This window comes from Chlorocebus sabaeus, chromosome 9 (genome assembly GCF_047675955.1).
Source record: "Chlorocebus sabaeus isolate Y175 chromosome 9, mChlSab1.0.hap1, whole genome shotgun sequence".
NCBI lineage: Eukaryota > Metazoa > Chordata > Mammalia > Primates > Cercopithecidae > Chlorocebus > Chlorocebus sabaeus.
Genome location: NC_132912.1, coordinates 117,670,299 through 117,696,880, shown reverse-complemented (window position 1 = coordinate 117,696,880; position 26,582 = coordinate 117,670,299). Strand labels below are relative to the sequence as shown.

General features: G+C 34.9%; 1 protein-coding gene and 1 non-coding gene across 2 annotated transcripts in view; one reads left to right on the top strand and one right to left on the bottom strand.

The window, feature by feature from the left end:
- Positions 1-6,616: 6,616 nt before the first annotated feature.
- TRUB1 (TruB pseudouridine synthase family member 1) overlaps positions 6,617-26,582 on the bottom strand; it is a 39,192-nt gene continuing 19,226 nt past the window's right edge. Inside the window, exons 4-8 of the mRNA XM_007964170.3 lie at positions 24,369-24,450; positions 13,826-13,898; positions 11,980-12,119; positions 9,893-9,949; positions 6,617-9,159 (exon numbers count right to left, since the gene is read on the bottom strand). Of these exons, the coding sequence (XP_007962361.3) occupies positions 8,900-9,159; positions 9,893-9,949; positions 11,980-12,119; positions 13,826-13,898; positions 24,369-24,450 (612 nt within the window). The 3' untranslated portion in view covers positions 6,617-8,899. The remainder of the gene's footprint in view (positions 9,160-9,892; positions 9,950-11,979; positions 12,120-13,825; positions 13,899-24,368; positions 24,451-26,582) is intronic.
- LOC119628176 (U6 spliceosomal RNA) lies at positions 14,701-14,808 on the top strand. Its single transcript, XR_005244482.1, has one exon. It is a non-coding gene; the product is annotated as a U6 spliceosomal RNA (small nuclear RNA).

Here is a 26,582-nt window from a genome sequence, read left to right as displayed (position 1 = left end):
CTAGAATTAAAAGTGAAGTGAGGCCTGAAGACATGACTGTATTGCTGTAATCTCATGATAAAACTTGAACAGATGAGGAATTTCTTCTTATGGATGAGCAAAGATTCCATCTCAAGAAATGAGATGGAATCTACTGCTGGTGAAGACACTGTGAAAATTGTTGAAATGACAACAATGGACTTAGAATATTATATAAACTTAGGTTGTTAAAGCAGAGCAGGGTTTGAAAGGACTGACTCCAATTTTCAAAGAAGTTCTACTGTGCATAAAATACTATCAAAAAGCATCACACACTATAGAGAAATCTTTCATGAAAGGAAGAGTCAACTGATGTTGCAATCTTCACTGTTGTTTTAAGAAACTGCCACAGCCACCGTAAGCGTCAGCACCTGACTCCCGATCAGTCATCAGTAAGAAAAGACCTTCCACCAGCAAAAAGATTATGACTCACTGAATGCTCAAATGACTGTTAGCATTTTTTAGTAATAAAGCATTTTAAAATTAAGGTACTTTTTTTTTTTAGAGATAACACTATTGAACACTTTATATAATAGACTAAGTGTCGTATAAGCAAAACTTTTATATGCACTGGGAAGCCAAAAGACTTGTGTGACTCACTTTATTGTGATATCCACTTCTTGCATATTTGTATTATTGTGGTGGTCTGCAACCAAACCCACAATATCGCCAAGGTATGCCTGTACTAGCTATCCCTTTACAGAAAATGTTTGCTGATCCCAGCCAACAGCAGTAAGGTAAAAACAAATAACAACAAACCAATATATTATAGGGTTTCTAACATGTAAAATTATATGTATAAAAACAATAGCATAAAAATTAGGAGACAGAAATGAAAATATACTATTGTAAGGTTTCTACATTACACATGAGGTTGTAAAATACTATTTGAAGGTAATCTGTGATAAGTTAAATATGTATATTATAAATCCTATATAAAACAGAAAAAAATTTTAAGAGGTATAAGTAAAAAGCTAATAGATATAATGAAATACAAAAAAAGTATTCAGTACTAAAGAAAATGGTCAAAGATGAAAAAAGAACAATGAAAAGATGGCTCACATATAAAACAAATGAAAAGATGGTATAGCAAATCAAACCATGTCTATAATTACATTAAATGTAAATAGCCTAAACATTCCAACAAGAAGATTGAGATTATCAGATTAAATAATAAATTAAGACCCAGACATATGCTGCCTGTAAGACACTGACTTTAAGCATAAGGAAACATAACATCTAAAAGTAAAAAAAAAAAAAAAAAAAAAAGGAAAAATATATACCATAAAAACACTAATTTTAAAAAGCCAGAGTGGTTACGTTAATAGCAGACACATCCAGAAAAATATTTAGAAAAAGAAATACTATCAGGAATGAATACAGACATTCATAATGACAGATCAATCTATCAATAAGACATTACAATTTTACATGTATATGCCCCTAATAATAAAGTTCTCATATAAATATAGCAAAAAAAGGTGATAGAACTGAAAGAAGGGCTGGGTGCGGTGGCTCACGCCTGTAATCCTAGCATTTGGGGAGGCTGAGGCAGGCAGATCACTTGAGGTCTGGAGTTCGACACCAGCCTGGACAACATGGTGAAACCCCGTCTCTACTAAAATACAAAAATTAGCTGGACTTGGTGGCTGGCACCTGTAATCTCAGCTACTTGGGAGGCTGAGGCAGGAGAATTGCTTGAACCCAGGAGAAGGAGGAGGTTGCAGTGAGCCAAGACCACGCCACTGCATTCCAGCCTGGGGAAGAGAGTGAGCCTCCCTCTTGGAAAAAAAAAAAAAAAAGAACTGAAGAAGTCCAACACTGTAATTGGAGACTGCAGGTCTCCTCTCACTGTAACTGATAGGCAAAGTAAACCAAAAACAGAAAACAAAACAAAGCAAAACAAACCCCCCATTAAGGCTATGGAAGACCTGAATAACACAAGCAACAAGCTTGACCTAATTGATATTTACAGAATGACCCACCCAACAACCAGGAAAACACATTCTTAACCAATGTACATGGAACAAATTCCAAGGTAGACCATTTCTGAGTCATGAAACAAGTCTTAACAAATTTATAAGAATGGAAATCACATATTTTATGTTCATGTATTTTATATTCTCTCACTGTAATGAAATTAAACATCAACTAGAGAATTTTATATAGAAAATCCTCTAATATTCAAAAAGTAAATGATATACTTCTAAGTAATATGTAAAGTGAAATATCATAATGGAAATTATTTTAAATTGAGTGACAACTTATTGTAACTTATGAGATGCAGCTAAAGCAGTGCTCAAGGAAAAACTGGTAACATTAAATGCTTAAGTTTGAAAAGAAGTGACCTAAGCCTCTATTTTAAAACTAGAAAAAGAGCAAGTTACACCTCAAGCTAGCTCACTGAACTATACACTTAAAATGGTGAATTCCATTGCTTATAAATGTGACGTTAAAAAAATTCCTTTAAAAAATAATTGAACTTAAAAGGAAATTCACCAGGGTCCAAAATAAAGAACACTCTGAAAACCAGAGTGATAAACACACTTGTTGATGCTACAGCAATCCAGGTAGTGGGGAAGGGAGGCAAGATTTACTCCTCTCTGTAACCAAAGGGTTTGCATTTTAAGTGGGGATGGAAATGAAGAGGTAGGTTTTGGAACTGTGATACTCGCACACAGACATAAAACTGGCACCCTTAAAGGACTATACATTTAATATAATGGTAGACTACAACACAATTTACCACAAACATAGGGCAAAAACAAGGAAGCTTTTCTTTATTGACTTAGGCTTTATTAAACAAAATACAACACAACAATAACAAAACGTCTCTGCAATGATCATTTACGATAAGGATTTTGGAACAGCAGTATCTCTGGTGTGCCTAGCAGAAACAATCCCAAAATCTCTCAGGAAGGACACTCTCAACCCATGCGCACACACTCCCATAAAGTCTCACTGAATTAACTCATAATACAAGTTTGCAACACAAAGAACACAAGGTAGGACACAATCTTCCTTGGCTGAGAATGGGGAGATTCAACAAGCAATATTAGAGCATACTCCCTAAGAATTCCAGATAACTGAGTTAACAGAGACTATTAGGACTAAATAGACAATAAGACTAAATAGACTAATAGACTACATAGAAAATGAGACTAAAAAATGCACATAAAGAAAAACTCAAGAAATCAGAGAAAACATCATTAAAACCATATAGTGATAAAGTAAACATGTGCCTAAACGGTTAAGATGAAAATGTAAAGTACTTTGTGGTGATAAGGATGTGGAACCATCAGAATTCTCATACACTGGTGGTACAGCAACTGTGAAAAACTGCTTGCAGTATCTACTAAAGTTTAACATATGTATACTCTGTAACCTAGATTCCAGTCTTAGAAATATCCATCAGAGGCAGGTCATGGTAGCTCACGCCTGTAATCCCAGCATTTTGGGAGGCTGAGGCAGACAGATCACCTGAGGTCAGGAGTTTGAGACCAGCCTGGTCAATATGGTGAAACCCTGTCTGTACTAAAAATACAAAAAACTTAGCTGGGTGTAGTAGCGTGTGCCTTTATTTCCAGCTACTCGGGAGACTGAGGCATGAGAATTGCTTGAACCTGGGAGGCAGAGGTTGCAGTGAGCTGAGATTGCACCATCCAGCCTGGGCAGCAGAGCGAGACTCTGTCTAAAAAAAAAAAAAATTCCAACAGAAATGTGTGCATGTTTACCAGGAGACAAGTGCTAGATTGCTCAGAGTATTATTTAAAATAGTCAAAATTGAAAGCTAACCAAGTGTCCATCATTCAGTAAAATAGATCGATAGTGGTAATAACTGAGTAATACTAAACAATGACAATGAACAGGAAGTGGGGCCTTTGGGAGGTAATTTAGACAAGGTCATGAGGTTGGAGCCACCATGATGGGGTCAGCATCCCTATAAGAGGAGGAAGAAAGACAAAGCTTCCTCCCTCGGCCATGTGAGGACACAATGAGAAGGTAACCCTCTCCAAGCCAGGGAGATGGCCCTCACAAGAACCCAACCACACACTAACACCCCGATCTCAGACTTCCAGCCTCCAACACTCTGAGAAACAAGTATGTTAAGTCACTCAATCTATGACATTTTGTCATAGCAGCCCAAGCTAAGACAGCCAAAATATGGAAGAACCTCATGAATGTAACTTTGTGCAAAAGAAGCCAGACATAAAAGAATACATATCACATACTTCTATTTATATGAAGCACAAAAACAGACAAAATTACTAATCTACATTGTTACATGAAACACTAATCTATAATCTTGATGAAGCAGTAGAGGATTCTGGAGGCCTTAGTGATGTTCTGTTTCTTGACTTGTTTGCTGATTATAGACATGTTTGGTTTGTGAAAATTCACTAAGCTATACAGTTATGTGTGACTTTCTGTACGTATATTAAATACCAAAGTAAAAAAAAAAAAAAAATTTTACTAAAACCTTAATGAAAGAGTAAGACAACACACGAAAAAAGAAGAGGCAGATTTTGGAGGAAAAAAACCTGGTGTAGAAATAAAAACAAAAGGCCAGTTAGGATTACGTCTGTAATCCTAACACTTTGGGAGGCCAAGGTGAGAGGATCACATGATGTCAGGAGTTCAAGACCAGCCTGGCCAACATGGTGAAACCTCATCTCTACTAAAAATACAAAAATAAAAAAATTAGCTGGGCATGGTAGTGCACGTCTGTAATCCCAGCTACTCAGGAGGCTGAGGCAGGAGAACCGCTTGAACCCGGGAGGTGGAGGTTGCAGTGAGCCGAGATTGCGCCACTGCACTCCAGCCTGGACAACACAGTGAGTCTCTGTTTCAAAATAAATAAATAAATAAATAAATATAAAACACAAGAGTGACTGGAATAAATATATGATTGTTAAACAGTAAATAAAAATAGGAAAAGGCATTCATTATCTGGAAAAGAGATTGGAGGAAATTCCCCAGTATGCAGCATAGTGGGATAAATACGAAAGAGTAATTAGATATACAATAAAACAGAAAGACTTAAATAGGATTACTAGCTGGAAGAGATGCAATATCCAAAGAAATGAAGGATGGGAATTCTCCAGAACTGATCAATATAAAAGTTCAGGTTCATGAGGAATGAGTTCCTGAGCAAAATAATTACTAATTATCTACACTTGGAAGCCTAATATTTTAGTGTTGGAGAGATTCTTCGAGATGGACTAGTCTGTCTCCTTTGTTGTAAGGATAAGGAAACTGAGACCCAAACAGATTAAGTGATTCACCTAGGATCAAAAAGTTGACTAACAGTAAAGATAGAAATAAAGTTAATATGCTGCATTTTAAGGGTTATGGATGACAAAAGCAAAAATAATCCCCCAACTTCAACTTTCCGACCAGTATCACTATTTATAGCAGTAATGTGAAGATATGTCTGTTCATAAAGAGAATTTAGCCCACACATTAACAAATGAAGGCACTGCTGATTCAACTGCCTTAACAAATTTGCTTAATAAATAGCATTTAATGAAGAATTAGGACAAACTAGAGCTCTGTCCATACATTCCTTAGAGAAAGAAATTGTTTCAAGACAATCCCTCTTTAAATTTAACTACAAGGCCATTATACTCATTTCAGTGCATAAACCTTATATCTATTATCTTTTCTTCTATTTAAATGTTTCAGCATTTTACAGTGCTTTTGAATTACATCTTTTTCTATAATATATATCATGATATAAGGTAAATTACTTACTTTCTTTAAAACAGAACAATCACCATCTAATTGAACCTCAAAATGTTCATTGTAACTCTGATACAAATTTCAAACTGGTCAGGGGACATAAAATGTACTGAAGATCTGATACAAAGCACTCTTATTTAATACAGTAAATCATTTCTGATGATGAGTCAATGGTTTGTTTTAATTCAAGTATTTAAGAAAAAAAAGACCTAGTCAGTACAGGTAGAGGAAAGTATGTTTAGCCTTTATTCGCATTTCAAAACTTTGAATTTGCAAAGAGCAAATTTCTATTACACAAAGGTCCTGGATTTTAAGACTATAAATAAAATAATTCTATGACTTTTAACAACTTTTAAGACAATATTTTTCAAATATAAAAAATTTAAAGTGTCAAAATGAAGTGATTTGGTATGTTCCAGGTTGAAACATTTTCAGATTTTTAAAACCTTTTACCGTTTTCTTACAAGTAAAACAACTTTATTACGTCATGAAGGTTTAGACCTAGAAAAATATAAGACACAGAAATTTCTTGAATATTTTGACAAAAATGAAAAAAAAAATTGAGTTGGAATTTAAATACCAGACTATCAGGGAAAACTAATTTGTTTTATGAATGAGTCTTGAACTTTTCAGAGTATCTCAATCAGTTTCAACTGCTTGTAAGAGCTGATAAGATTTTAAAGTTTCAATAAATTTTAAACTTTTCATACTTATTAATCTGACAACGATAAAAGGGGAAGAATTATTAGAATTGCAAATTTAGTTAGCAAAAATGAAAATTAAATCTAAAAGGACAACAGACCATGAAAAATCCTTCTATCGGGTATTTACAACACAAATAACTCATGCAAATATGTACAGAAATCATTAAGATATTTATTTATATAAATGAACAAAGTATACATATAAATCACATAAAAGCAAATCAGAAAAACTTTGATTTCTCTCCTATATTTACTAAATTAGAAACAACATATAAAACCCCTACTCAAATGGTAACACTGTAAAATGTTACAACTCTTTGGGAATGCAATAAGGCAAACATAAGTCATAAAGTTCTTCATATTATTTCACTAAATAATCCCCCTCCCAGGAATTTATCATAATAAAATTTAAAACTAAGTATTCAGCAATAGATAAATTAAGAGTATGAAGTAATATAATTAAAATAATCATTATCACAACTAAATACATATAGATAATATCAAATGAAAAAGTCAATTTAAAAGTGTAGGTGCCTTAAGACTATGTGAACAACAAAAAGGAAAACAGCAATATAAAAATTTAAATTCTAAAGTTACTACATTAAGATGGTAGAGATAACAGTAATTTTCCCATTTGGCAAAATTTCCTTCAGTTTTAAATATAAAAGAAAAAGGGTAACTATCATTTTTAAAAAATTGTCAACAATCTCTACTCCCTCTATTAGTAAACTCTATGTGTCAATTTTTAAGTTGAAAAATACAGCAGAAATACCTCCAATGTGTTCTAAAACCTAAGTATTTTTCTATTTGGACTTTAACTTGCAATGGAAGAGGACATACTGTAACCTGTACCATTCCAACAGGCAGGCACAGACACTGCTACCTTTGGTTGACACACTGTGGGGCACCGGATATGAACAGTTTTAAAACTGCACATTTTCATTTTATGACGTTGTGTGTTTGGTATGTTATGTTAATGCATCATGGTATTAGCATTCTTTTCCTTACAATTTTGTCTCATACTAAGAACTGTTTTAATGTTTTCATTTAAAATATGTTGTCAATATGCTGAAAATGCTGTACTGATGCATATATAATATTTTACATTGAGTTTAAATTGGGTTAAGCACAAATAAAACTAGTTTACATATTTTAAATTTCAGAGTTAGAGATGACAAAGCAGGAAAACACCTTTAAAAAGAAAGACAAAGCATAAACATCTAAAAACTTGTATTTTATGAAATTTCTCATGAGTCTTCCTTTTGAAACCGTATTTGAGTAAAGGAAGAGGGATCTGAATGTTTCCACAGACTGGCTGCATAATATATTGCTTTCCCACAACAAAAATACGAAGCACTCATTATATATGAAGTTTACTATTATAATGTGGCTGCATTTAAAAAATTATGGTAAAGAGGGATATGGAACTTTCAGAAAGCTATCTGAATGAAAATGTTTGAGAAGAACTGTTTTTAAATATTTAGAGCAGAAGACATTAGCTGGAAATGCAGGGCAGCCATCTCAGCATCTATAAATATCTCTGGAAAGAGCAAACAAAAGAAACAATGTCACAGGGATAACGCCCTATAGAGGGATTTAAATAAATACTAAAGCATAAAGTTTTTAGTTGAAGACACATTCTTTACATTTTAAAAATGATGGTACTTAATAACTTGGTACAAAGTGCTTAACCATGTTGAAATTACCATGACCATATCTCATAGCTGCCAAAATACAAAACTATAGGAGCTATCTTCTGCTCTAACGGTAGGAAGGTGACTTCAATTATTAGTCTTCTACTTACATCCTGTTAGTGGTAGCAGTAATAATTTGGTTCATTTACAAATATTATCAAAGTTTATTCATTTCCAAGATCTAAACTAACACAGGTATTACTAGATGATGGCCATTTTATCAAAGAAATGTTTTTAATAATAAACTCTCCAAAACACAAGAAAGAGATCAATAATGGCCAGTTTAAACAACTTAAAGAATTTCAATAAAATGAAGCCACCAGGAAGCCTAAATAAAGTAAAAATAACACTAAATTATGTTCATTTTTGTGAAACTAAAACATGGAGCTCACACATTTTTTCTTTGATTAGAAACTTGTTCAACTTTTTCACAAGACTTAAGACAGATCAAATTCAGAAAGTTAATTTTTCTGAATCTAATCATATTCATATTTTCACAATACAAAAAATCCTAAAAGAACATTCCACAACACAGCAAACAACTGAGCAACTGCAAGGCCATTTGTAATGCATAGCAAATAAATTATATGCTATTGAAACTGTAAATGATGGACGTTTTTCTTCATGCAAAAAAAAGAAAAGTTAGAAATATTGTTTGTCTTTTGAATGTAGCTTGTCATTCTGCATCTGCACACAGGATTCAAATGTCAACTAGAAAATGATGATATTCCCAGGTCAATCTCAACACGTCTTAATTACATCATCTTCTCCCTTTGGCTCATTTAGAGTTATATATTCACAGCTCAAAACCTGTTCATTAGACTTCTCAGGTTTTGATTTTTTAAGTGCCAGCTCTGCTGGGAAAAGAGATGAGCAATGCTCAAGAGACTGTGCAATGTCATCAATTGTCCATTTGTCTTCAGGAAGGGCATGTTCTTCTAGCGTAAATGGTCCCTGTTTGGTTCGGGTCAGCTCTAGCACATTGGCACAGGAAGACAGTTCTATGGCAACAAAAGGTGGAGAAAAAATCCAGAAGATAATTGATTCAGTATTTCATAGTCTATAATTGTTCAAATGACCGTACTCAATTCAAATCTCTCAAAATCACCTAAAAGCACGAGTATAATAATCTAAGAACCAAGAGCCCTGAGATAAAGAAATGATTAAGTAGCAAAATAATACTTAATAATCCACCTTATAAGCTGCTTTAAAATCAACAAAGAACTTGCACACGTTTCTGTTATTTAATTCATGCAGCAGCCCCATGAAGATTACCCTCACTTCACAGATCAGATCGTATGACCTGTCCAGTGCAACAGCTGCCAGTAAATGGCACAGCCAGAACCGAAACCTTCTGGCTGTTTATAAAGACTACAGCTTCCAGTTCAAAACAATTTGAAAATAACTTTTAGAAGGTTAAATCTTTTTTTTTTCCCTATCCCTAGTTTGAGTTAAAATCTTTTGTACTTGAAAAGATGTTGGCCCTAAGTTCATTATTCCTGTCTTCATTTTCTGTTCTCTCTTTCTCTTCTTTCCCATTACAAGCATTTCACTGCAGCTGCTGAGGCTGATAATTTCAAGCCAGAAACCTACAATGCTTTTAAAGCTGAAGGCAGCAAGAGTTCAGTTCCTAAGGCCAGTACTCAGAAATAAGAAAAACGGAAAATTCCCTCTTCCCATTGAAAAGGAGTATTGCTCTCTAAATGATAATTCATAATTCATTTTTATGCTTACCTTTTCCAATGTCACTGACCAAGCTTCTGATATAAAAACCTCCTCCACATTCAACATCTGGAATGTTAACAGTGACATAGTAAATTGCTAACCTCCTGTGAAATCCACTTTACATAGAAATGATGCCCCTAAACAAATGTAAAAATGCACTATGCAAACAATTGAGTGATAAAATATTTATGCACTAAAACATAAATTATTCATCCAGTAGCATATGTGTTTGTGAGATTGAAAACTCAGAGTGTGGAGAAAGCAAACAGCAGAAACTCATGAACACATTTTAAATTAACTGGCAAGTCATACCACTTTAATACTTCAGCCTTGTTCATTTAATAGGTTTTAAATAGTTAGAAATCTCAGCTTTGCTATCATGAGCTGTAGATTTTTAAAAATATTTTCAGATTTGTATGCCTTGTTCATTTAATAGGTTGTAAATGGTTAGAAATGGTAGCTTTGCCATCATGAGCTGTAGATTTTTAAAATATTTTCTGATTTGTACATTCAAAAAAAATACAACCAACCAACCAACTAAAAACCCCTTTTCACAGTGACAAGAATTATGTTTGGGGTACTGCACTACACATGAAGAACTCAGTTTATTTAAATGTTCTCTTGGAAATACTCCTGAAGAAATCATAAAACAACTTAAAATTATACAATGTCCCAGAACTGAATGTAAATCTAAATATCTTCTTAACACAAGTTTATTGGTCAAGAACAAGGCTCTCCGTTATTTTTATTCATCAGCAAGACTTCCTAAAAAGAGCTGCCACATTTCCACACAAAAGGACTACATTCTAGCTGCTTCAAGTCTTACTGGTACAAATAAAGTCATTTGGGAGAATTAATCAAAACTCACCACCTGGGGATTTTAATCACCCCCCGCTTTTTTCAGTCAGCTCATGGTTGGGGGCCACTGCTGAGATTAAAAGTGGGCACTGGGATGAAATGCAGGTGTGCTAGCATTCTTGCATGATATTTGGCTTGAGTGAAAAGATAGCTCTTTTGGCCTGTTACGCTCTCCCTAGTCAATAAAGTATTTCTGACTTAAATGCAATCTGAAAAACCTGAGTTTTCCTTGCTTTCATAGAGAATATCTACTCTGCCAAACCAGCTGCTTCATTTTCATGGAATGGAGCACAACCTTTTTAAGTGTGGTTTTTTCATTATCTGTCAAATATTTTAGAAGCAGGAACTTGAAGAGACAAAGTGACTTTTTTTTTCTAATGATACAAAACCATATCCTGCAGAAACATAACATAGATAAAACAATAGTGCCAATCAAAAAAAGCAATACAGTTTAGATTAAAAGATTTGGGGACATTATTTTTAAAAGGAATCCTATTCAATCCACTGTGAAATTAAGGGTAGGCCCAATTTAAAGGAGTCCGAGGATTAAGAACTACAGCTTTGGATTCTTCACAGATCTTACATGTTTACAACTTTCTGCAGCCAGATCATAAAATTTCCAAACAACAGAAATGAACTTTTTAGTGTTTACATTTATTTCAAATATGTATTAGAAATTAAAATTCATAACTTGAATTTAAAATGTGACCATGTATTCAAGAATACATTTCTGACTTACCCATTTTTTCCATATTTGCAGGATCTTTAATAAGTTATAGGTGGTGAAGAAGGGGCTGAGGGATTTCTTGTCCAAAAACTAAAAATGCTTTGTTTTCAATGGAAAACTAATGTCAATTCTAAAACTGAATGTATGGGGTACTAGCCAAGGAAAAACATTCAAAAGATAATAAAAACTAAAATTTAAAAAGTATATACTCCTTACCTACTCTTCTCTATAGAGATCTAAAGTATGTTACTTTCAACTTTCTAGTAAGATAACATAGTACACTACACGAAACAGTCAGCCTAGTTAGAAAGGCATTTCTGAACCTCCCTATAGCTACAGGTGTCTCAATAAATGTATTACCAAAAAAGTATGAAGAAATCCTAACTTTCCTTAAATTCAAATTTTAAAAAATCTCCAACATCCTACAGATCTATTAAAATGACACAAAAGTAGCCAAATACAAATCAAAAGTACATGTAAATACAAATGATTTCAAATTTCTCCATCTTACCTAATGTGAAAAATGGTGGCTGGAATTTTTGAAGGGAGATACTGTACACAGTCACTGGCCTGGCAGGTTTTGCTTCTACAACTTCACCTCTCTTCATCAAAGTCGAAAGTCTCTGTCCATCTTTCTTTAATGCAGAATAGCTTGTGAGATGAGAGAAGGAGAAAGGAAACGAAAGGAGAGCAAGAATTGAGAGGGATTTGGAAAGATTGAGAGATTATAATTCCAGATTTGGCATGGAAAGGAAGGATGACTGGCAGTGCTTGACAATGAAAATCCTTCTGAAAAATGAATGAATTTTTAATTCTAACCTACTCCATAATGCTGTCATGGATAGAGTTTCTAAATATTTCTAAGGCTGATATAACCTCATTCTGGCACACAATAAGCAGTGTTACCAATTTTATTCTTTAATCATTTTTCTGGAGACGATCTATTCATGTCTTGTCCTTACAAGTCCTCATTCTGTGTTAAAGGCACAAGGAATTTAGTAGACTCTGGTCATAATACTCTCAGCTATATTTCCTTGAAACAACCTCTACTATAATATTCATTTTTATATAAGTTACCAAAACATTTCTAAGAAGCTAATAAGCAAATAATCTACTTAGTGTACCTTAGCTTTTCATGATAAAATTTTACTAGAAAACAAAATCCTTGCAATAATCATAGAAAATACTAAAACAATTCTTACACATAAATATAAATAAGCTCAATTTATTTTAACAATGATCCAAAATTATGTTTATGCAGATCTTGCCAAAATTTTTAAATTTTTATATTTGAGGCAAAAATCATGAAAAAGCATCTCCTCAGAGATATTTCAATGTTCCTTAAAAAAACCCAAGCTTTTAAATACAAAATAAATACTAAAATCTAAAAAAAAGTCAGAAACTTATCCTGACATATCCTTTAACCAATTCAGCCATTTTTTTAAAAAAGGCAATTTGCCTGAAATGGTAATGTGCATGAAAATACGGCCACATGGTATTATGATCTGAATGCCAAACCTCCAAATTTATATGCCAAAATCCTAACCCCCAAGGTGATAATATTAGGAGGTGGAGGCTTCTGGGAGGTAACTAGGTCACAGGGTGCAGCCCTCATGAAAGAAATTAGTATGCTTATAAAGGAGGCTCCAGAGAGCTGCCTTGCCCCTTCTACCATGGGAGGATACGGTAAGAAGGTGCCATCTGTGAAGGCATCTCAGGCCTTCACCAGAAACTGAGCCTACTGCACTGTGATCTTGGACTTCCCACCCTCCAGAACAGTGAGAAATAAATTTCTGTTGTTTATAAGCTACCCAGTTTATGTTATTTTTGTTACTGCAGCCCAAACAAAGACAAGCAGTAAAGCAATCTACTTATATTTTTAATGAGTTGTAACTCTCATCGGTTTCGCTGGTTGCAGAGAACAGTGAAGCAAAAGATTGTGCCCAATAGGAATGGTCTCAGCAGCTGACATGCAGTGCACAATAGGACTCCGACTCACAGCTCTGACTTCCCTCCCAGACTGGACTGGTCCCTTCACAACAGTTCTAGGAAAAGAGACATCTCTGGGCTCCAGAACTGCCCTGATGTCTGTTGACAGAATCAGAAAAGCCAATAAATACTGTAATAGCACAGATGCCAGGTTGTGGCCACACTCAGAAACAAAGGAGACCACATTCCACTCCCTCTTAGAGAGTGTTAAAAGCTCCACATCCTGTCTCACCTTTACTTGAACATTTGGCACATCAGATTTAAAACCTGCCTTGCCATATGCTAAGAGGAAACTCGTGTATTTTAACTAGAGTCATTTTACCCATTGGAAAAGAAAACATTTTTCCAAATTTACTAATTGAACTTACAGGGGGGGAACTTGCATTATATTCCCAGTAAATTTCTGTAGAATGCCTTCAATATCTTCTTGTGTTATTTTATCTGCCAAAAATCAACAAAAAAGACACTAAAACAACCACAGAAGTATATGTACTACATTCATAGCACCAACAGCCCTGAAAATTCATTTACAATTTTTTCCAAAAAAGCATGTATTACGGTGTATGTTTTATAGCCAAAATTCTACCTTGTTAAAAAGAATAAAATATACATTAATGAGATAAAAGAGGGAGAAAGTCTTATATTCTCTATTAAAACAATTTCATTTGTTTCAATTTTTCTCCAACAAAAATAATGCAATCATCTTATATATATACTCAGTTGGTTCTGACTATGGCCTTAAGAAGATCTGAGGAAAATCCCACATTAGCTATAGAAATGATCCTGCAGTAATTAATAATGAAGTGATCAGAATACAAGCAGCAAAATAATCCCCGTAAGTTCTTTTCTAAGTTTCTCTAGGGATCAAATATTGTAAATAACTTAATGTGGTACTTAACATTAACAGGCATTATCCACATTTTAAGTTTTACCTGATAAGATTTCAAATCTGTTTTATGTTATGGCAGAAATTTTACACACTCACATTCAACTCTGTTGTCAAGTAAAATTGCATTTATCTGTCCCCTGCAACCTCCCCCTTCTCTATTGTTGGAATTTCTCTCGTTTTACATGAACACTCACAGCCAGCCTCAAAAATAAGCCAGTGCAAAAAAAGAACACACGTAAGCAAGGATTTTAGCATGCTTACTAAACAAGCATTTTTTAAACAATGATTTTAGAAAATGTGAATGAAGACATATACATAAAGCTTTTAATATCTTTTACTTAGTCATGTTTTCAGCTTTTGTTTGGTATTGCTTCAAACAAAATGATGCAATATTAAAGCAGAGTTCTAGCATGGCCCCTGAGCAAGGGTGACATGCAAATTAGTGAAGTCCTCCATATTTTACATATTTTATTTTTATTTATCTTTTTTTTTTTTTTTTTTTTTTTTTTTTGAGACAGGTCTTAATCTGTTGCCCAGGCTGGAGTGCAGTGGTGTGACCTTGGCTCACTGCAATCTCTGCCTCCTGGGTTCAAGCGATTCTCATGCCTCAGCCTCCCAGGTAGCTGGGATTACAGGCGTGTGCCACCACACATTACTACTTTTTGTATTTTTTACTAGAGGCTGGGTTTCACCATGTTGGCCAGGCTGGTCTCAAACTCCTGACCTCAGGTGTCAGGTGGTCCTCCTGCCTCAGCCTCCCAAAGTTCTGGGATTACAGGCATGAGCCACTGTACCTGACCATGTTCCATACTTTAAAAAAAAAAAAAAAAAAAAAAGACAAAAAGTACAGTTCTATAATTTTAAAAACTAAAACCTATGATACATTGAAATTCAGAATTTTCATACTCAAAGATGTCTTCATACGTATTTCATATTTAGTAATAAACTAAATCACAGAAGTATTCTATTATCTGTTTAGTTCACACCCAGTGGTAAGAAATTTCAGTGCTTTTACCATTTTGTAGAAAATTTATCTAAATTTTTTATTCTGGTATATGTGTATTAAATTTGATTTTATTTGAACAATAGCAAATAAAAACGAGTATGCTTTGAATTACTCTTCCAATACCAGAATTAAAAGTCAGCATGGAATACTATGTCCAGATTTTAATATCAACCCAGCAAGACAGTTTTAACCTCAGTATGACCTTGACCCTTAAAAGCTAAACACAAACAAAAGACTAGAATCTACTAGACTCAAACAGACAGAAGAGCTATAAAACTCAAAAGAATTTCTCTAGCACCTAGCAGCTCCAAAAAGGTAGACCTCAGATAGCTGATCTGTTCATACTGTTTCTCAGAAATATCTCATGATACAGATGAGGATTTTTCTATGAAAACATTTTAGTCTATGGCAACATTAAGACATTATTACTAGTGGAACCTTAGTTATACAAATGTAAGATTTCCAGATCTAGACAGCCAATGCTGTCACCAAGCTGGCACTTGCTGAAGGAAATGCCACTGCTGACAAAACTGCAATAATTCACAACTTAGCCACATATTTTTTAAAACAAGGCCAAACAACTTTCTACTTCTGCTAAGCTGGTCTCTTTACTGACACTCCTGCAACTGTGTACTCCTTTGTGCTGCTTTGGTAGCCCTCTTTTGCTGATGTCACCACACACATGATGACAAGATGTTCTTTCTCATTCTACTTCTGCCACATTGTCTCTTTCTCTGACTGAACATGTCAAGCATCTGTGGTTTGTGCTGTTCACTCTATAATTAATCATACATAATTTTTAACTATTCTCTCTTTTTGCATTTATTCTCTCTTCTTTCTACATATTCTATTTCTACACACAACACATACACACACGTAGGTATTATCTCACCAATGAAATTCTAAGCTTCTCAAAGACAAAGATAATTTTTCTTATATAACATACACTATTAAAATGGCACTTAGGACATCTGCTGAATTTAATTTGCTGAAGAATAATAGAATCTCAAGGCTGAAGGGCATTTAAAAGTCACCTAGGCCAATCATCCATCTGATGTTTGAATTACTAGGCAGCCTACACAGCAAGTTATCTTATAATAAAATCTAAGCTCGTGGTACATGAGTATGTAGTACAAACTGGCTATATCCAAAACATGATATAAGTCCAATCAAAATAATAATAATTGTTCTTATGACATAAGTACAAAGACTCTACTTCCAAAGTATTTAAAAAGAAACAGAATAAAATGTCCACAGTAAATATATCCAATAACTAGGCAGAATAAATATATTTGATAAAAGAGGTACAAGTATTGTAGGACTTGGGTAATTATTTTTTGTTTAGTAAATTAATAAGCCATCAAAGTGACAGCATTCATTTGAAATTAACTTTTTAAAATCATTTTCATAAAATGAATATATACAAGATGTTATACATTATTATTTCCTTAAAATTTTACTCTTCCAGTGAACTCACAACATGATAGTTGAGACTTAACTGGACTATAGAGCTAAAACCAATATGATTGAGTTAAAAACTGTATTTGACTATGATAGAGTAACTGTGACTGGACAAATCTTGCCACCATAAACAGCTGTTAAACAGGACAAAATATATTAAGCAACAATTTCTAGACAGACAACAGGCAGCAAGGACCGTAATCCCTGAGGAAAGAGAAACAAAGCAAGTCCCATGATCACTTGCTTTTGTCTGGAGGTGCTTTGTTAACTGTGGGACAGACAGGGGGATAGTCAAAGTACAGTGATCTCACTGAACAGAGATCAGAATCTGAGGAAGTAATGGCAGCTGGAATTTGAGGAAAATACACAGAGAAAGAAATGTCTATCAAGGCCCCCTCGATACTCTGACTAAATTCTAAGCTGTACATACATATATACAGAGTCTCTACAAAATTAACTAAAGAAGTACTACCAAAGTTCTTACAAGGCTGGGGGATGTTTTAATTTTAACCATTCAGAATGAAGAAACTTTGCTGAATGCACAGGTCATTTGACAGACATCCCAGAAAAGTCATGCTTCAGGAGCAGAGCTAATCTAGACCTGGGAAAAAAGTCTACTTTAGAGCCATTCTAATAAAAAATCTATACAAAAAACAACTAGAACAAATAAGTGAGTTTAGCAAGGTTGAAAAACACAAGATCAATCTACAAAAATCAATTCCATTTCTATATACTACCAATGAACTACTAGAAACTGAAACTTCAGAATTTGAGGTACTCAGAGATTTCATAAACAAAGCATGTAAAGATCTGATACTGAAAACTACAAAACTATGGCTATAAAAGACCTAAATAAATGAAGAGAGATATCTTATTTCATGGGTCAGAAGACTCAATATTGTTTAGATGTCAATTCTTCTGAAATTGATCTATAGCTTCAAAACAATCTCAATCAAACTGCCAGGAGGCTTTGAGTGTGTGCGTATAAAAATCGACAAGCTGATTCAAAAATCCATATGGTAATGCAAAGGACCAAGAAAGCAACTTTGAAAAAGAACAAGTTGGAGGGCTAACACTCCTTAATTTAAAGACTTACAAAGCTACAATAATCAAGACAGTGTGGTAGTGGTTTGAAAATAAATACATCAATGGAATAGAATTAAAAGTCTCAAAAGTGTGCAGATATGGACAACTGTTTTTTGACACAGGTCCAAAGGCAACCACAGAAAGGATAGTCTTTTAAAAAATGGTTACAAAACGATGTACATATGCAAAAAATGACCTTGAATCTATATCTGAAATCATATTCAAAAATTAACTCACAATGGAGAGAGGGGCATAACACTTTTATGATGATAAATATGTTCACTATTTTCATTATAGCTATGATTTTAAAGGTGAATGTTTATTAATTTTTAAAATTATATATTTTAAATACAGTATTTCTGTATGCCAATTATACTTCTAGAAAGCTGTTTTTAAAAAATAAATAGGGTCTTCAAACTGAATTGCGGTAATGTATTTGGGGTGGTGGGACATCATGGTTGAGCTTGCTCTTGGGTAATTTAGGAAAAGTTATTTACTCTAAGTTTGATATTCAAAATAAAAGAAAGGTCATAAGGGACTATTAAAAACAATTTTATACCAATATTTTTGAAATTTTAGATGAAATGACAAATTCCTAGGAGAAAAAATTATCTATATTGATATAAGCAATAAAAAATAGTATAACCAATAGCTGGTAGAAAAAAATCCAACCCATAGTTTAAAACCTTCCTAACAAAGAAAACTCAAGAACAGATGTCACCCTGTAAATTCTACTAAACATTAGGAAAAAACAGCAGAAATTCGCCCTGAGAATAGAAAAAATGAGACCACCACCCAAACTCTTGTATGAGGTCGTCATAACTTTGATATCAAAACCAGTCCAGGACATAAAAAGAAAAATACATGGTAATCTCACTCAAACACAGATGCAAAAATCCTAAACTAAATATTAGCAAAACAAATGCAACAATTTATATAAAGGATAACACATTACAACTAAGTTGGGTTCATTCCAGAAATGTAAAGTTAGTTTAATATGTGAATAAGGAGAAAAATCAAGAGATACAGGAAAAAATATTTGATAAAATTTAATGTCTGCTAATGATTTTAAAAAACTAGAACTCAGCAAATTAGGAATAAAAGGCAACTTCTTTACTTTGATAAGAAAGCTATTAAAAAAAACCTATAGGGCCGGGTGCGGTGGCTCAAGTCTGTAATCCCAGCACTTTGGGAGGCCGAGGCGGGCGGATCACGAGGTCAGGAGATCGAGACCATCCTGGCTAACATAGTGAAACCCCGTCTCTACTAAAATTACAAAAAATTAGCCAGGCATGGTGGCTGGCACCTGTAGTCCCAGCTACTCAGGAGGCTGAGGCAGGAGAATGGCATGAACCCGGGAGGCGGAGCTTGCAATGAGCTGAGATTGTGCCACTGCACTCCAGCCTGGGCAACAGAGCAAGACTCCGCCTCAAAAAATAAAAATAAAAATAAAACCTACAGAAAAAAATACGTAAGAAATAAGGTAGGAAGGACTTGTTCTTCCAGATAGCAAGATAGTCTAAAACTACAGCAATTAATATAGTCTGGTGTACATACAAGTATAAACAAACTGATCAATGTAAAAAAAATAGATTTTCTTTTTAAACAACAGCCTAAGTGGGTACTTGAGTGTAATGAAGGAGAGAACACAAGAGTACTGGGAAAGTGCTGAAGCAACTGGACATCCATGCAGGAAGAAAAGGTGGACTGCAGAGGGAACATGAAAGGCAAAGCAATAACAGCTTCTAGAACATAGGAAAATATCCTCATGCTTTAAGAGTCAGAAAAGTTTTCTTAAACAGGACACCAAAAGGACCAACCATAAAGGAGAAGGCCTGATAAGCTGGACTAAATTAAAACTAAGAACTTGTGTTTTTCAAAAGATAAGAGAGGAAAAAGGCAAGCCACAAATTAGGAGAAAATATCTGCAACACACATAACCAAAAGAAGAGAACATATCCAGAGTATATAAAGAACCTACACATCCTCGAATGGAAGGTGCTTATTAAAAAACAAAAACTCATACAAATGTATAAGAAAAAGGCAACTCAAAAGGGAAAGAACAAATAAAAAATGGGTAAGAGACCCGAACAGACAGATAATACACAAAAGAAAATGGCTAGTAAGGCAAAACCACTTGATAAGGTGCTGCATCTCATCAATAATCAAAACCACAATGGAATACAACTACACACTCACCAGAACAGCCACAATTAAAAACACTATTAATAGCTAAGGATGTGGAGCAAGTGGAATGCTTATGCACTGCTAGTGGAAATGCAAAGTGTTCCAAGTACAATCACTTTGGACAACTGTTTGACAATTTCCAGTACAGTTAAATATATACCCATTCTGTAACCCAGGAACACATGCGCACGTGCGCACACACACACACACACAAATATATGACCTATATTCCATTTGGGTATATACCCAAGAGAAATGACGGTAGAAATATGTCTACCAAAAGGCAGGTATAAAATATACACAGCACTTTATTCACAAAGCCCCAAACTGGACAGTATGTGTGTAGTATATTCACACAGTGGCATATTACATAGCAATAAAAAAGTCCAAAATACTCATACATGTACCAACATGGATCTCAAAAATATACTAAGTGGAAGAATTTAGACACAAAAGGACACATAGTGTTTAATTCTATTTATACTAAATTCAAAAACAGGCAAAACTATGCCTTAGTTTTAAAACCATCTCCATAGTGTTGGACGCTAGAATAGTAGTTATCTTTGCAAAAGGAGGACAGGGTAATGACAGATAGGGCACAAGTGTGGTTTCTAGAAATCTTCTATTTCTTGACTAAGGGTGATAGCTAGCTACACAGATATTTGTTTTGTGAAAATTGATAGAGCTGTACCTTTATTTTTTGTTTCATTTTCTTTACTTGCACAACATTTTATAATGAAAAGTTTAAATACAAACAGCTCTGTAAGAATTTTTATACCTAGCTACACACTAGTCCAATTATAGCATATACCCTATTAGTTTACATCACAATTTGAAACTAAATTCAACTCTTGAGCTTACTCCAGGATAAGTCTCAGCAGCCAAACCATATACAGTCCAAAAGAAGCCAGTACTGTTAGATACAACATTAGCTACATCCATTTGAGAAGACCTTGGTAACATCTGATCTCAGGACTAAGGGGTGGTGGTGTTTAGAATAAAAGATTAGCATGAGATTCCACTTTTTTTTCCTACCTTTCTTGCCTCATGGGAGGGACAGGAAAAACTACTCCCATTACAGGGACAGTTAGGCCTTCCCAGACGCTTAGTCCACATCTAGCCTGAGAAGCTGCGGTCCTAGTGTCCTGAGCTCAGTGGAGAACAGATGAGCACACTGAAGCTGTGTGTCCTCAGAGACACCAGCAATAGTAGCAGACACTTCATACCTAGACGTGGATGAGAAGACAGCAGCAAAAGGCAGGAAGATGCTGTGCCTTTCCCGGCTTAACTGCAACCATCTTTTCTGAGAATGCCTCTGCTGCCTATCTTTTTTTTATTCAAACTCTATATGTCATATATGTCATTCTGTATGCTATATACTACACCAAAAATACACTGAGGACCAAAAGAGACATGGTTTTAGCCCCATGGCTGACATACACCTGCATGACTATCTGGCAGACATCCTGAAGTCTGGCAGTACACTGGACAATTCTTCACTGTGTTCTACGATCCTCTGTGTTACAGGACATCTGGCATCCCTGGTCTCCACCCATTGAAGGCAGCTGGTGTCACCACCCCACCCAGTCATTGTAACAACTAGAAACACAGTTTTTAATTGACCTGTCAAGAACAACTGATGTTGGATAAAGTAACTCAGTATACAGTCAATGGCAAATTAATGCTCTTAAGTCATTTTGTCCTATCTAGACAAATACTATTTTTAACTGCTATGTCAGATAGCTGAAGGCTATCTCAGAGGAATAAGAAAATGAGTCTCTGGCTTAGACTCAAACACCAAAGCATGTAACAGGGCCTTTCCCTTTGTTCTCTATCATACCACTCTATTATTCCTAAACAGCACTTTTCACTATTTACAATTATGCTGTATGTTTGAGTGTTGATCAGGAGTTCAAGACCAGCCTGGCCAACAAAGTGAAACCCCGCCTCTACTAAAAATATGAAAAATAGGCAGGCATGGTGACACATGCCTGTAGTCCCAGCTACTCAGGAGGCTGAGGCAGAAGAATTACTTGAACCCGGGAAGCAGAGGTTACAGTGAGCCAAGATCACGCCACTGCACTCCAGCCAAAAGACTTTTAGTGTGCTAGTATCTGTGTGTTTATATATGAATGCACCTACTTTATTATAAATTACTTTTATTTCTTACTTATATTCCATTTACAATATCATATTGATTTTTCTAAATGTATAAGTAAATTCAAGTATCTCTGAATTTTATTTCAGGATAGTAAAGAAGGCATTGTAAGATATTGGTCACAGGTCTCTGTATTAGGTCTCAGAAGGTTGAGAATATTGGTCAGAGTTCTCCATTAGACAGTAAGTTCCTTAAGGACACAGGCTAGGTCTTACATTTATCTATCTTTCCCTTGGTACCTGCTATAGCAGCTTCAACAAATAAAAAAGTATTTGTTGATTTACTGTAAGCACACAGAAAAATCACACCAATCAGCAAAATTCTCTGAGCTCTCATTTTCTATTCAATAAACTGTAGGAAGCTCTACAGTTTATTGAATATTCAAATACTATTCAATAAACTGTAGGAAGCTCTTCTCTTCACAGTCGAAAAAAGTTGTTAGTTTCGCCATGATTTACTGCGTCACTACAATGAGATGATCTAACAAACTGAGCTTTCTTTAAGGTAAGTAAATAAGGTGACAAATTACCTAACACAGTATGGAGCTTTTTAAAATTCTAAAATGCTTAAGAATAGGAAGAAAGGATATGTTTAAGTATTTTTGTCACCCTGGTCCCCTTCCAGCATCCTCAGTGAATTACACCATCACGTAACCAATTTTAAAACCCCAAAACCTAGATCATGGTTGACAACTTCCTCACTATCCCATCCAATCAACTAAAAAGCAAGTCTTGCCAGTTTTACTTCCTAATCATGGGAAATTTTTCTAATAGGAAAACTCTGTCTCTACCACTGGCACCCTGGTCCAACCTACCATCATCTCTGCTTGTACTACTATAAGAGCCTCATGACTTGTCTATGAGACCTCCAAATTCATTCTCCTCCAATCAATCCTCATAATCACACTATGAGGTTGCTATCATTATTGTCATTTTGGAGATGAAAAAACTGCAACATAAAGAGACTAAGAAAATTTCAAATTTACGCAGCTAGATAAGGGCAGAGCTAGAAATTAAACCCAGATTTGTTTACTCTAGTGCGCCTTATATTTTTCACCACGTGGTACCCCCCAGCCTTAATTATATTACCCCAGGACTACTATTCTGAATAATAATCATTCTCCTTATTATGGTTTGGTAAATAGAGTCAGAGAAACAGGAAACTGAATTACATAAGTCCTCATGAATACTTTAGTATACTCCGGAAATCTCTGATGTCCTCTTATTGCCCTATGCCTCCTTAATCTTACAAGTCTTCTGGTTGAAGGTTAAAGCTGGTTTTCAATTAAGTGAGGGTCTGCTATTATATGCTAATAATAATAATTCCAAGAATATTTCAACATCTGTTTTTGAAAAGTCTTGAAATAAATCAGCAATTTTTCTTTTCATTATGTTGCCTAATTGAGCAAGATACTAAGCTACATATAAATGTTAACAGTATAAATGAAGCTATTATGAACAACAAAAAGGTTGTCCTCACTACTGGGGCAATACGCAATATGTAATAAGGATGATCAACACAAAACTATAAGGGGGCCAAATGCTGGCTTGCCTACGACTAAGAGATAATAGTAAACAAACAAACAAACAAAAAAACACAAAGTCCACAAATTGGTGACATAATCATGCAGGTGAACTGACTTAGAAAACTGCAATTGCTGCATTATAAACAGCATAAGCACTGTGAGAGCTGCTAGGAGACCATTTCATTTATCTATCCTTCCTTAGGGTAGTGAAAGATGGGATAGTAGGAAACTTGAGGTGGGCCCCAGTGAGCTCTGCTTTACTTCCAGAGAAATAGCTCACCCTCTGTTCTCTTTTTACATAGTCCAAAAGCACAAAAACATGATGAGTTTTAAAGTACTAAGCCTGGTACATTTATTTCAACAGCTGACAGGTAATTTTTTTTTTTAATGGCAAGACAGATAAAATCTAACAGAGTACCTCCGCTTTGCTGCTCATTTACTAGGGAAAACAATGTAAATCCTAGCCGTAAGTGCTTTTGCAAGCAAGGAGGTTATTTGGAAGAGTAATTCTGAACACTTAGATTTGTTTTAACATTCTACCTTCACAGAAACTTTCCCTAAATGTTAGAAAACAGGCCTACATGAGATGAGCTTCATACCGTAAGGCTTTTCTTCTGTTACCTTCCCCGTAGAATCTAGTGTGTCAGTAGCTTTCCCCAGTTCTCCAATGGCAATATATCTCTAGAGGAAGGGAAACAAGAGAGAAAATGGGCCATAAGCAAAGAAATACTGTTATGCATGCCTTGAAGTTTATACAGAATTTTACTAATACTACCAACCTGATACCAAATAAAGGCTAAAATAACAAGACTGCAATGGTTTTGTTTTTAATATGTGGAAAGCAATTGTGTAAACTGAAGAGGATTCACAAACGTCTCACACTAGCCAATATGAGAAAGAAAACCCTGATTTTATTGATAATTATGGCTTAATTATGACCGTCACTATTGTAAACAAATTTCTCAAGCCACCTTTATACTGAGAAGTTTGTTTAAGGAAAATTTTCAAGTCTATTCATGAGTAGAGAGAATGGTGCAATAGCCCTGACCCCATGGCCATGTTAAGTTTCAAGAATCTTCCCACACATATAATTAAAATTAACTTTAAATAAACCAACTTAGTACTTCTTACATGAAATACTAAGACAATTCTTAGTAACTAGGTCATGCATTTAAACAAAAGCTAGATCTGTAGAAAAAGAGCAAAACCAGTATAGTCACAGAGTTAGGACTTAACTATTACATGTGGGTTTTTTGTTTTGTTTTGTTTTTGTTTTTTTACGATGGAGTTTTCGCTTGTTGCCCAGGCTGGAGTGCAGTGGCCCCTGGGTTCAAGCGACTCTCCAGCCTTACCCTGTGGAGTAGCTGGGATTACAGGCACCCACCACCACACCTGGCTAATTTTTTGTATTTTTAGTAGAGATGGGGTTTCACCATGTTGGTCAGGTTGGTCTTGAACTTCTGACCTCAGGTGATCCGCCCGTCTCGGCCTCCCAAAGCCAAAGTGCTAGGATTACAGGCGTGAGCCACTACGCCCTGCCATGTGTTTTCTTAATAAAGATAAATTACTACTTAAGATCTCAGGAACAAGGATCATTTCTAAGAACCGATCTTTATTCACAAGTGAAGAATTAGATCATTCTTGGTTACGTGAGGACTGTCTTATTTCTCATCTTAGGACACACTTGTAGTATACATTCTTTTCACTACTCTCTTTTGGTCAAACGCAAATTTTATTTGGGGCATCACATGAAGCAGTGAAAAAAGTGCAAGAACTCTATTTCCCACTGAAAATAATTTGTATTTATGTGAGCAATTTTATAAAAGAAAGTTCAAAGTACTTTACAGAAATATAAGCTTATTAATGACAAATTTATTAGGCTAGTGAAGGGACCCAACACAAAAATGAGAAAAATATTAAAACTTCAAGACCTCATAAATATGCAGACATTTTAAAACAGCTTAAGGGTCTTTGATGAAATCACCTTAATATTATACAGCTCAGATTTTTTAAAAAATAAATACAATACAGAAGGGAATATTTCAACACATTTGAATTAATTTTTTTAACGTTTCATAGGTATTGACAAAAATTAGTTTTTTTGTAACTAAACACAGTCTCATCACCTTTTGTAACTAAACACAGTCTCATCACCTGAGACACCCATTCCTGCTTCTGTATTTTGGGACAATCAACCTTGATTAAGCATACCACAGGGAGAAGTACGAGAGAAGTACAACAATGGTAAAAGCACAGGCCCAGGGTCAACTGGCTGAGTATGAATTCTGACTCTACCACAATTTGTAGATCAAGTTAGTCTTTCCTGCTGGAGCTTAATTTCCTTATCTTAAAATGTGGAAAATAATAATGCCTCATGAGAAGAAGCAAAGAGTTTAGAGCAACAATATTTAGCCCTGGTAAATAACAGATAATAATACCATCACCATTTTATTTTCTAAGAAAGAAAATATTGAATGATTCACAGTAACACTAGCTAGAGTTGACTCATCTGGTTACAGTGAGCTCCCATAAGGAAAGCAAAGCATCAAAATGTTTCATGATTTTTTTGCCTTTAGAGTCTGTTTAGCTGCATAAGAAAACCACAGTGCAATCTTGCAGACTGAGCCTTGAAAGTATCTGCACTATCGCGCTCTGTAACAAGATTGAACTAGGAAACTTAACATGTTTCCCAAGTATGCAATGCCCATTCTAGTCTCTGGACTCTTGGTGTTTTGTGCACCTGGGGCACATATGCCACTTCCCTGGCCTTGAACTCCCTTTCTTCTCTAAGGATGAAACCTTATTCAGCTTTC